Consider the following 11,249-nt stretch of genomic DNA (forward strand, 5'->3'; position numbering starts at 1 on the left):
CTAGTGCAGCAGAACACACGTGATTCATAAGGGAGGTCTGGGCACGGCCCTCCTCCTCCCAGACCAGCCTGCACCGACCCACAACGTACCTCCAGTGCACCTTCCTGAGGACACAACCTGTCCTGTACGTACAGATGCTGTGGGGCTAAGGTTCTACCAGAAGAGGGTGGTGGGACAGGGAGCCGTGAGGCAGGCATTTCAGCCCTGGCCCTTTCCACACTCCCCAGTCCAATCCCAAGAGGGGGAGGAGGGCAGGGCAGTTTTTTCGGGGTCTTTTTTCCCACCCTGGGCCTTCCTCTTGTCATGTACTGGGATTAAGGGCTCCTAGCACTTTCCACCTCCCATGGACGGCCAGGTTTAACCAATAGGACTTTCCACCAGACCAGAGGCAGCGAGGGAAGGTGGTACCGAGCTCAAATACTCGGCAGCTCTTTTTGAGCAAAGGTAAAAGCAGGTAGAGCCACCATCCTTAACGAATGCCAGAGACACAGTAGAGAGACCCACCAGGCTATGCAAGAGACGTCGCTGGCTGTGAGGGCTACAGCTGTCACGTGTGTCTTTCCAACCACACCCTTCAAGTCTGGTGACAAGGCACTGGGAGACCTCTTAGAATGGAGGACAGCAAGGAGACACTGAGAGCACTGGCTGGACCAAACAATTTTCTCCTATCCCGCTAAGCTATTACGATCAACAATAACAGGGTTTCAGGAGCAAACGACCTGCTTTCACATTGGTAGAACCTGTTATGGCTTTTGCTGCTCACGTGATCTCAGTTAAACCTCACAATAACCCCGTGAGGAAGACAGGTTTTACTAATCTGTAATGATGGGGAAACTGAGGCTGCATCTGTTTTTTATTTCGTCAGATTAGTGACAGAGCAGGGACTGTGACACGGGGACCACCCTGGCTTGACAAAGCCCTCGCCGCGGATACATCAGGAGAGCTGTCGGGGTGGGTGGAAGTTGTAAAGGAGGCCTGCAGACCCTGAGGCCCAGCCAAGGACACATGCAGACATCCAACGCTGACTCGGCCACCACAAGAATGTCCCCAGCTTGAGGGCAGCTTCACTGACCAAGCAGGGCCCTTGTCATCCTTAGAGAGGAGATAGGGAACCCAGAGACGGACACAGAAGAGGAAATTAGCCACGCCAGGAATCTTCCATCTTCAAGGCAATTTATAGAGAGTTACAGCTTCCTAACCCATTCCTGAGAATGCAGATAAGCTGCCGACGAAGTGTCACTCACGTATCTGACCCTTGAGACAAGACAGACCACAGCAAGTCCTACACTCAGCGTTTGCCAGTTCTCCCCACTTGTGAATATCACATTTTTCTGGCTGTCGGGAGTAGGGAATCCTTCCCATCGGCCCCCTTGGATTCTGACCCCATTCGGGCTTACTAAAACTCCCTGCTCTATGAGGCCTGCCCCAGCTGTCCTGAGCAGGACCCCGTCGTCTCCCCCTACCCGAATAGCTTTGAGAGAATCACCTTTCCCCTAAAAGCAGAGGGTATCCCTGGCCCGCGCCTTGCTCCTGTCACAGGAGAAGCTCTGGGTCCACCACAGATGGATCTGAAGGAACAGTTCACAGAGTGAAACAGGGTTTATGAAGACTGGCCTTTGGGGCAAGAGCAAAAGAAAAAGGGGGATGGGGAGGGTGGCGGGAGGACGGCAGAAGTGCACTGCTGGGATGGGGCCAGGGCCACACGTGAACACCCCGAGTCTGGCCCAGAGCGGAGGATGCAAAAGACCCCGAAAATCAAGTGGGAGGAGGAAAAGGGCCGGGGTCCCTCCCACTGGAAAAGCCCAGAGGAGCTAGCAGCCACGGCTTGGGAAGGGGAGTTGTGCAATGACTGCGGGTCTGGGAGTCTCCGGGCTTGGCTCCCGGACACCAGAAAGGAACCCGCGCTGGGCGGGCCGGGTGGCAGCTCTGCGGTTGGTTCGAGGCCAGGCTGAGGATTCGGGGCTGCAGGGAGAGCTGCAGGGTACGGTAAGTGCCCAAAAGGGCGGCAGGGCAGGCGAGCACGGCGCGGAGCTGGCGGCGGTGTCTGGGCTGACTAGGAGGCCGAGGGGCACACAGTGCACAAAGCCGGGGGTGCGGGGGACCGACACGGCGGCCGGGAGCCTGGGCGCAGACGCGGACCCCGGAGACCCGCAGGAGGACGCCGGGCGGCGCGCGAGAGGGACGCTCCCCACCCCGCTGTCGCTCACCTCGAACATAAGCCCGATGAGGACGCAGAGCACCAGGCAGAAGCCGATGTCCGCATGGTTGTGGATGACGAACTCCTGGCTGAAGAGCGGGTAACTTTTCGTCCTCCGGCGGAAAGCCATGGCAGCGGGTGCGCACGGCCGGCGGGGCCCGCACCCGGCGCTCACCAGCCGCCGCGCAAACTTCTCGAGCCCAGGCCCACTCCGCCCGCCGGCCCGCCGCCCTGCCGCCCTCTCGCCCTCCCGCCGCCGGCCCAGCGCCCAACAACTTCTGGGGCCCGCCCCCTTCCTCCGCCCGCCCCCGCCCCCGCCGTCCGGAACCGCCCCCGGCGCAGCCCCCTCGCCGCCCGCGGCCCGCACTCAGCGCGCCTGGCTCGCTCGGGCCCCGCCCCCCGCGCGCTTAACCCTTTCGCCGCCGGGGACGCGAGGGGGCGGGGCCGGGGCGGGGCCGGGGCGGGGCCGGAGGGCGGTGCGCCAGGCTGGGTTCCCCTTGCCCGGCGTTCGCGCCCCACCGCGTTCTCCCGGCCGGGAGCCGGCAGAGGGGCGTAAGGACGCACAGCCCTACCCGGACAGGAAGTGGGCCCGGGTTTCCCACTCCTCGGCGGCTGCTCCTTCCTCTGCGGGAAGGGAAGGGCCGCGGAGGCCGCGGGCTGGCCGCGGGGTGGGCAGCTCAGCTCGATGCTTCCGGAGGTGCGGGCTGTGGCCCTGGGGGGCTGAGAGCAGCGCAGGTTCGGTGCCGGCCGGCACGCACGGATGATAATGAATGGACGGTTAACCAAGTATTCATTGAGAGCTAGAGAGGGTTAGGCATGGTTCAGATTGCTAGGAATATGCAGCAAAGACCCTGCCCTCGGGGAGCTTGCTTTCCAATGGGCGGGAATGGATGGATCGGTGCAGTTGTGCTCTCTTAACTTTTGAGAACTTTGTGCTACTATAAATTAGTTTTATACGTTTTACCCAAAGTCTACCTTCGATGTTAATTGATCTGAAAAAGTGTTAGAATAAACACTGAAGAAGAAAAGAACTTTCTCATTGAAAGTTTGTTTAATATTAAGTTTTAAAAGTACTCATGGAGGGCTTCCCTGGTGGTGCAGTGGTTGAGAATCCGCCTGCCAATTCAGGGGACGCAGGTTCGAGCCCTGGTCCCGGAAGATCCCGCGGAACAGCTGGGCCCTGGGCCCGTGCGCCACGGCTGCTGAGCCTGCACTCTGCAGCTCCCGAGCCACAACTACTGAAGCCCAGGAGCCTGGAGCCTGTGCTCCGCAACAAGAGAAGGCACTGCAATGAGGGGCCCGAGTGCCCAAACGAAGAGTGGCCCCCATTCTCCGCAACTGGAGAAACCCCGTGCACAGCGACGAAGATCCAATGCAGCCTAAAATAAATTAATTAAAAAAAATAAAAGTACTCATGGAGGACAAAAGGTATTTTTCATAAATTAAATTTGGCAAATATTGGATTTATTCCTACCAGTAATGAAGGAGTCAACTAATCACTTTCCAGAGGTACAAAATGAGAAAAGAACTATTTAATTCCTAGTCCCTTTTTTATTAGGTCCATAGCTATTTCACTTCTAAGTAAATACAATTTCTTAGAAATGGCACAGTGTATGAAATGTGATTGAGTCTGGACTTATCTGGAGTTCCGAGATAAATTTTCCATCTTAAGTTTCTTGACTCCAGTATTTAGTCTTTGGTCTTTAATTCCTTTATCTGACATAAGGAAATGAGAAAGTAATGCCTATATCGGACTAAAGCTAATTTAACTTCAAGACTGACCTTTCTTAAAGTTGGACCTTAATCTCGTGAGGAATAGAAAGATCCAGAACTCTGGAACATCTCAATTTCCCATCTGTGAAAAGGTGTTCAGATCTTCAAACTGCAGCCATATCTATTAGGTTGAACCCTATGAAACTGATTTCTTTATAGGTCAAAACCAGAATACCAGCATTTCAGATGGTTCAACCTAATAGCTCCCTTGTGTTTCCACATGACCATTTGTAGAGGATATGGTGGTGGGAATTTCTTGCAAAGGTGGGATGTTGCTATCCCCTAACATTAAGAGTTTAGTTAGAAAGTCCTGGGACATAGTTAGGTACTAGAACCTCCACATTTATAAATGAGAAACATGAAATAAAGAGGATGACTTAGGGCTCATACTGATGACCGTCAGCTCCAGACCCTTCCAAATATAATTGAACAACGAGACACGGGGTTCTTAGCTGTATGATTTAATATTTCATTACCTTGAAACCCCAAGGAGGAAGTCCTAGATGCCTACTTCAGCCATCACAACCATCTCTTAAGTCCTAGTTTCAAGACCTTCAACCCCAAATGGATCTCTCCCAACCCCTCTCATGCAATCGATCATGGAGTCCCATGAATTCTTACCTCAGAATCTCTCCCACCAACTCTCACCTCCACCACTCTTCACGGGGCCCACACAAATTACCCATGGTTACACTGCCTCCAGTATCTCCTCCCTTCAACACATCTTTCCATTAGAAACATCTACTGAGCACCTACTAAGTGCCAGATGCTGTGCTAGTTACTGAAGACAGAAAGATAGGACAACCCCTGTTAGTGGTTTTAAAATATGTCCTCAAGTTCTTTGATATTCCAACCTTCAAGAGATAGCAATTAATCCCCCTCTTCCCCTTGAGCGTGGGCTGGATTTAGTGGCTCACCTTTAACAAATAGAATAAGTGATTGTGTGTGACTTCCAAGACTAGGTCATAAAGGCATTTTGTTTTTCTCCTTTCTCTCTTGTCTTGATCACTTGCTCTGGGGAAAGTGGGCTGCCATGTTGTGAGGATACTCAAGCAGCTTTAGGGAGAGGTCCACATGGACAGGAACCAGGACCTCCAGCCAACAACCAGTGCTAACTTGACAGGCTTCTGCATGAGCCATCTTGGAAGCAGATCCTCCAGCCCCGGTCAAGCTTTCAGATGACCACAGCCCTGCTGACCTCTTGACTGCAACCTCATGAGAGACCCCCTAGCCAGGACCAGCCAGGTAGCCACTCCCAAATTCCTGACACACAGGAGCTGTGAGCTAATAAATAACTGCTTTTTTAAGTCACTGAATCTTGTTGTCACTGGTTATGCAGCAAGAGGTATGCTAGAGCTTACAATCTATTAGAAGAGACAGAGACATCATTACAATTCAGTGTGATGATGGTGACTCTAAGAACAACTTGAAATACATACCCTATGAGTGCAAAGAAAAGGTAACTTAATTCTGTCTGGGGTATTGGGAAGAGGACATTTGGGCTGGACATTTATCTGGTAGGATCTTACTGATAGAGAATGCAGGAGCAGGGTGGGAGATGAATTTTGGAGGCTTAAGATGGAGCTAGGTTGTAACAGGTTTCAAATGCCATGATAAAGAATTGTGGGGCTTCCCTGGTGGTGCAGTGGTTGAGAGTCCGCCTGCCAATGCAGGGGACGCGGGTTCGTGCCCCGGTCCGGGAGGATCCCACATGCCGCGGAGCGGCTAGGCCAGTGAGTCATGGCCACTGGGCCTGCGCGTCCGGAGCCGGTGCTCCGCAATGGGAGAGGCCACAACAGTGAGAGGCCCGTGTACCACAAAAAAAAAAAAAAAAGAATTGTGACTTTCAGTGTATCATAAATACCTTACAATTTTATTTGTCAATTATACCTCAGTAAAGCTGAAAAAATTTTTTTAAAAGAATTGTGACTTTATTCTGCAAACAATGGGAATTTTTAAAGCAGGACTAAATCTGTCTTTAAAGAGAGAACCATCAGGAATATGAAAGATTGTTTTGATTTAGAAAGAGTGGTATCAGGAAGACTACTTGAGAAACTATTAGAACAGCCCAGTTAAAAACAAAACAAAACAAAACAAAACACTTCTCAAAGAATAGTGGCGATAAGAATAAAAGAGAGGTGAATTATTTCAGGGACAATTGCACGGGTTAATTAATTGGATTTGGTGATTGCTTTAATATATGATGTATAGGAGTTGGAGGAGTCAAAACTTTAGGCTACGATGACATAAATCATGGTGGGACCATTAAAAAACATATATGGGGACTTCCCTGGTGGCACAGTGGTTAAGAATCTGCCTGCCAATGCAGGGGACACGGGTTCGAGCCCTGGTCTGGGAAGATCCCACATGCCATGGGGCAACTAAGCCCGTGTGCCACAGCTACTGAGCCTGCGCTCTACAGCCCGCAAGCCACAACTACTGAAGCCCTCGTGCCTAGAGTCCATGCTCCGTAACAAGTGAAGCCACCGCAATGGGAAGCCCATGCACCACACGAAGGGTAGCCCCTGCTCTCCACAACTAGAAAAAGCTCACGTGCGGCAATGAAGACCCAACACAGCCAAAAACAAATTAATTAATTAATTATTTAAAAAAACACGTATATGGAACAACAGAGAAAGAACAGTCATAAACGAGGAGAAGCTGGCCTCAGCTTTCCACAAGCTGAGCCTGAGGAGTCTCAGGATGTTCAAATCGATGCTTTGACAGGTCAGTTGGAAACCATTGGACTGGATTAAGGGAGAGAAAGTCAGAATTAAAGGTATTTGTGCTTCATCTGCAAGGGGACTGTGGAAGCCATGAGGTTAACTAAGTGTTCCCAGGAGGGTGTGCTGAGTGAGGAAAAGCCCGAGGTCAGCAGAATCTGAAGGACCCCCAACCCCGAGAAGGGGGGAGAAGGAAAAGGAAAGGGGGGCGGGTTGAGGAAGCCATAACGCAAGCATTTCACCAGGGCAGGTTAAACCAGGCAGGATAAGAGGACGAAGCCCCTAGGTGCTGGCATTATGGCCTTTGAGGGCCCACTCTTTTTTTTTTTTTTTTTTTTTTGTGGTATGCGGGCCTCTCACTGTTGTGGCCTCTCCCATTGCGGAGCACAGGCTCCGGACGCGCAGGCCCAGCGGCCATGGCTCACGGGCCCAGCCACTCCGCGGCATGTGGGATCTTCCCGGACCAGGGCACGAACCCGTGTCCCCTGCATCGGCAGGCAGACTCTCAACCACTGTGCCACCAGGGAAGCCCGGCCCACTCTTTAAAAAAAATTTTTTTAAATTGAAGTATAGTTGATTTACAATGTTTCAGGTATACAGCAAAGTGATTCAGTTATATATATATATACATATATACTTTTTCAGATTCTTTTCCATCATAGGTTATTACACGACATTGAATATAGTTCCCTGTCCCATACAGTAGGGCCTTGTTTTTTATCTATTTTATATATAGTAGCGTGTATCTGTTAATCCCACATCCCTAATATATCCCTGCTCCCCCTTTCCCCTTCAGTAACCGTAAGTTTGTTTTCTATGTCTGTGAGTCTATTTCTGTTTTGTAAAGAAGTTCCTTTGTATCATTTTTTTAGATTCCACATATAAGTGATATTATATGATATTTGTCTTTCTCTGTCTGACTTACTTCACTCAGTATGATAATCTCTAGGTCCATTCATGTTGCCACAAGTGGCATTACTTCATCCTTTTTTTATGACTGAGTAATATTCCATTGTGTGTATATACAACATCTTCTTTATCCATTCATCTGTCGATGGACATTTAGGCTGCTTCCATGTCTTGCCTATTGTAAACAGCGCTGCAATGAACATTGGGGTGCATGTATCCTTTCGAACCATGTTTTTCTCCAGATACATGCCCAGGAGTGGGATTGCTGGATCATATGGTAACTCTATTTCTAGTTTTTTAAGGAACCTCCATAGTGTTCTCCACAGTGGCTGTACCAATTTACATTCCCACCAACAGTGTAGGAGAGTTCTGAGGGCCCACTCTTAATTGGACATTGGAGGAGGCATAGTTAACAGTGGGTAGAAGATGAGAAAAGGTGAGAAAATAGTCTATTCTTTTAAGAAGTTTGGTGAGAAAAAGGGAAATGGATGGTGTCTTAGGAGATACAGAAGATCCAAGGAAGGATCTTTATTTTTTAAGATCAGAGCATATTTGGAGACAGAGAAAAAACACTCAGGAGAGAGAGATGGAAATCCTTAAAATACTAGAAATATGGGAGATCGTGGATGATACCAAGGAGGAGGCATGAGGGTCACTCCAGCAACAGAACGAAGAAGGGAAACTCCTCTGAGGCTGGGGCAACAACGTAAGATGGGTGAATCTATAGTTAGGTCTGGATGTGGAGGAGATAATAACCTTTCGTGTTTATATTGTGCTTTACAGTTGCCCTGTGAGGGAGGAAAGACAGTGATTACCAACCCCTTCTTATAGCTGTTCTGAGACACATGAAAGACCAAGGGCCACATAATTAGCAGGTAGCTGAAACAGGACTCAGACTAGAGATCAGCACAGGGTCCCCTCTGCCCACCCAAACTGGAGCCTTTCAGGCTTCCTAGAGCATGGCACTGATCAGGTAAGCACCATCTGTCTCTCCCCACCTGTCCCATCGTGGCAGCTGATAATTCTGTTTGTTTGTTTGTTTTTCCGATACGCGGACCTCTCACTGTTGTGGTCTCTCCTGTTGCGGAGCACAGGCTCCGGACACACAGGCTCAGCGGCCGTGGCTCACGGGCCAAGCCGCTCTGTGGCATGTGGGATCTTCCCGGACCGGGACATGAACCCGTGTCCCCTGCATCGGCAGGCGGACTCTCAACCACTGCGCCACCAGGGAAGCCCCACTGCGCCACCAGGGAAGCCCCTAGCAGCTGATAATTCTGAAACACCAATGCTTAACTAAATTGGAGTAGCCCCTCTTTCCAGAACAGACCCTGTGGTTTCCAATCTCTGTGTCTTTGTTCCCCTCACAAGGCCCTTGTGCTATGTCCCTTTGCCTATAAGGTAACTATCCTTGAAGATAAAGGGTGTGTACCTCTTCCTTCACAAAGCTAAGTGTCTTCAGGGCACTTAGGCTGGAGGCGTCACATAGCATTGTGCACACCTCTCAGGTAGCAGCAAGTTCTCCTGCAATCAGTGGATTTGTCTATGTGTTTTACACCCCCTTTGGATGGTGTCACCTTTTAGGACAGGAATCTAGCCATTTGCTCTCATATTCCATCAGCACCAAACACAATAATCCCACGTGGTGTGTTCTCACCAAGTGTTGTTTTAGTGAATAAATGATTGAAAGAGAGATGCTGTTGCCATGGCCAGTATAAGTGTGACCACTAACCCCAGGAAATGGAAAATGTCTTTTCTCGTATAACAAGAAGTCCTGAGTTAGTTCATTCCCAGGGGTAAGTGATTCATCCAAACCTGGAGTCTCACTGTCCTGCCACTTTGCCACTCTGTGTTTGCTTTTGTCTCAGACTTGTCCCTCATGGTTACAAAGGGGCTGCAACAGCTCCAGGCATTCTATCTTTCATACAACAAGACATAAAATTCAGACAAGAAAGAGGGGGGCATTTTGAAGAGTGAAGAAAACTTTCCCAGAAATCCCAGACTTTCCACTCATGCCTCATTGGCCAGAAATGCATCACATGCCCATTCCTAAACCAGTTATTGGCAAGGTGAGTGGAACTGACATGATTAGATTAACCTCACCAGGAAGTCATCCTCAGAGGAGCTGAGGAGACTTTCAGCCTCCTTTGAAGATCCTGACTAGATCCTGGCAAGAAAAAAGGTGGGGAACTAGTATGGAGCAGGCATCCAGAAGCATCTGCACCATAATTTTTGTCAGGGCTTTTTACTCTATACATTTTCACCTCTTTTCCTCATGGGACTCATGGCACTCTTGCCCAAAATGAGTCTTGCTTTCTGGTTTCCGTGCAGTAGACACATGAACTTTGCAAATGTCACACACCTACCAGTCACTGTTGAAGTGTCTCGCTGATGGAGCTCCAGCTTGACAAAGTGTAGTGTTGGTGCTCCGACGGTCCAGCATATTATATCAGGCACAACATTCTTGCCTCTGATACCACAGCGGTTTAGTGGAATCAGTGGTATACTAAGGTCAGGGCAGTGGAAGCAGTCAGCCCTGGGGGCACGCATGAAGGCTTTGCATGATCTATAAAGAATTTTAAAACAATGATAAACCTCCAAAGGCAATGTGGTATCCTGGATTTAACCCTGGAACAGAAAAAGGACATTAGTGAAAACATTGCTGAAATCCAAACAAAGTCTGTAGTTTGGTTAATAGTATTGTACCAATGTTAATTTCTGTGTTTTGAAAAATGTACCATGATTACATAAGCTGAGTGAAAGGTTTATGAGGACTCTCCATAATATTTTTGCAACTCTCACGTAAATCCAAAATTATTTCAAAGTTAGAAACAAATTTTAAATGACAAAAGTGACTAAAAATTCTTTGTTTTTTAATTACCACCATGGCAATTCTAAACAATGTTAGAGGTAAAAATAGTTCCCCAAATCTTTTGGTCTAAATTCTAAATAATTGTTGTTGCTGTTGAGTTTTAATAATATGTATGTAAATTTCGACCTTGCCCATTTTTACTATTTATCTTTTAATAAACATTGCATCCTACATGAAAGTTAATCCTAGTAACTCTCATATATACAGCCGACTCCTAATACACAGAGTCTCAGATGCACATATTTGTTTCCAGTAAGTTCATACCCATCTGGAATCAGCCTAGCTCGTTTCCAGCACAGCCAGGTCTCCAGTGTGACAGAAGCTTGGGTTTGAACCACAAATTGGAAACAAACAATGATAACAGTGATTTTATAGATGAAGAAACAGAACTTGTTACTTTAATTCTGTCATTCTTTGTGACCACTGGCAGCTCTTATTTGTGTTTAAAATTTAAAGAAGTAAGACAACAGTAACAGAGTACAAAATGCCTGCATCCCACACTCACTCACCTTCGGCAGTTAGGCAGTAACTCAGAAAAACCAAGTCACTTGTCCAGTGGCAGCTAGTGACTCAGGGGCAGAGTAAGACATGGGAACCAGGACTCCTGACCACTCAGGGCTCTAACCACTGCCCCCTATTTCCTCTTTCCAAGTCTCATTCAGCTGGAGACAGACTTATTCCAGACGACTAATGAGTGTGCCACCTGACATGCAGAAGGGAAGTGGGGGGGGCATTTTTAAAAAGAGACACAACTCAAATTGACACTAGAAATGAGTAC

General features: G+C 48.8%; 1 protein-coding gene across 5 annotated transcripts in view; it reads right to left on the bottom strand.

Moving 5' to 3' along the window:
• The window catches only part of TRAM2 (translocation associated membrane protein 2), an 83,642-nt gene extending 73,175 nt beyond the window's left edge, over window positions 1-10,467 (bottom strand). For 4 of the 5 annotated variants that reach the window (XM_081245475.1, XM_081245478.1, XM_081245477.1 and 1 more), the window contains exon 1: window positions 2,208-2,456. In XM_081245475.1, coding sequence (XP_081101601.1) covers window positions 2,208-2,327 — 120 coding nt within the window. In that variant the 5' untranslated portion in view covers window positions 2,328-2,456. Of the gene's footprint in view, window positions 1-2,207; window positions 2,457-9,965 lie in introns of those variants that run through there. The other variant, XM_081245479.1, reaches the window with a different exon arrangement.
• Between the last annotated feature and the right edge of the window lie 782 nt (window positions 10,468-11,249).

This window comes from Mesoplodon bidens (assembly GCF_964165515.1).
Source record: "Mesoplodon bidens genome assembly, chromosome: 10".
Classification (NCBI taxonomy): Eukaryota; Metazoa; Chordata; class Mammalia; order Artiodactyla; family Ziphiidae; genus Mesoplodon; species Mesoplodon bidens.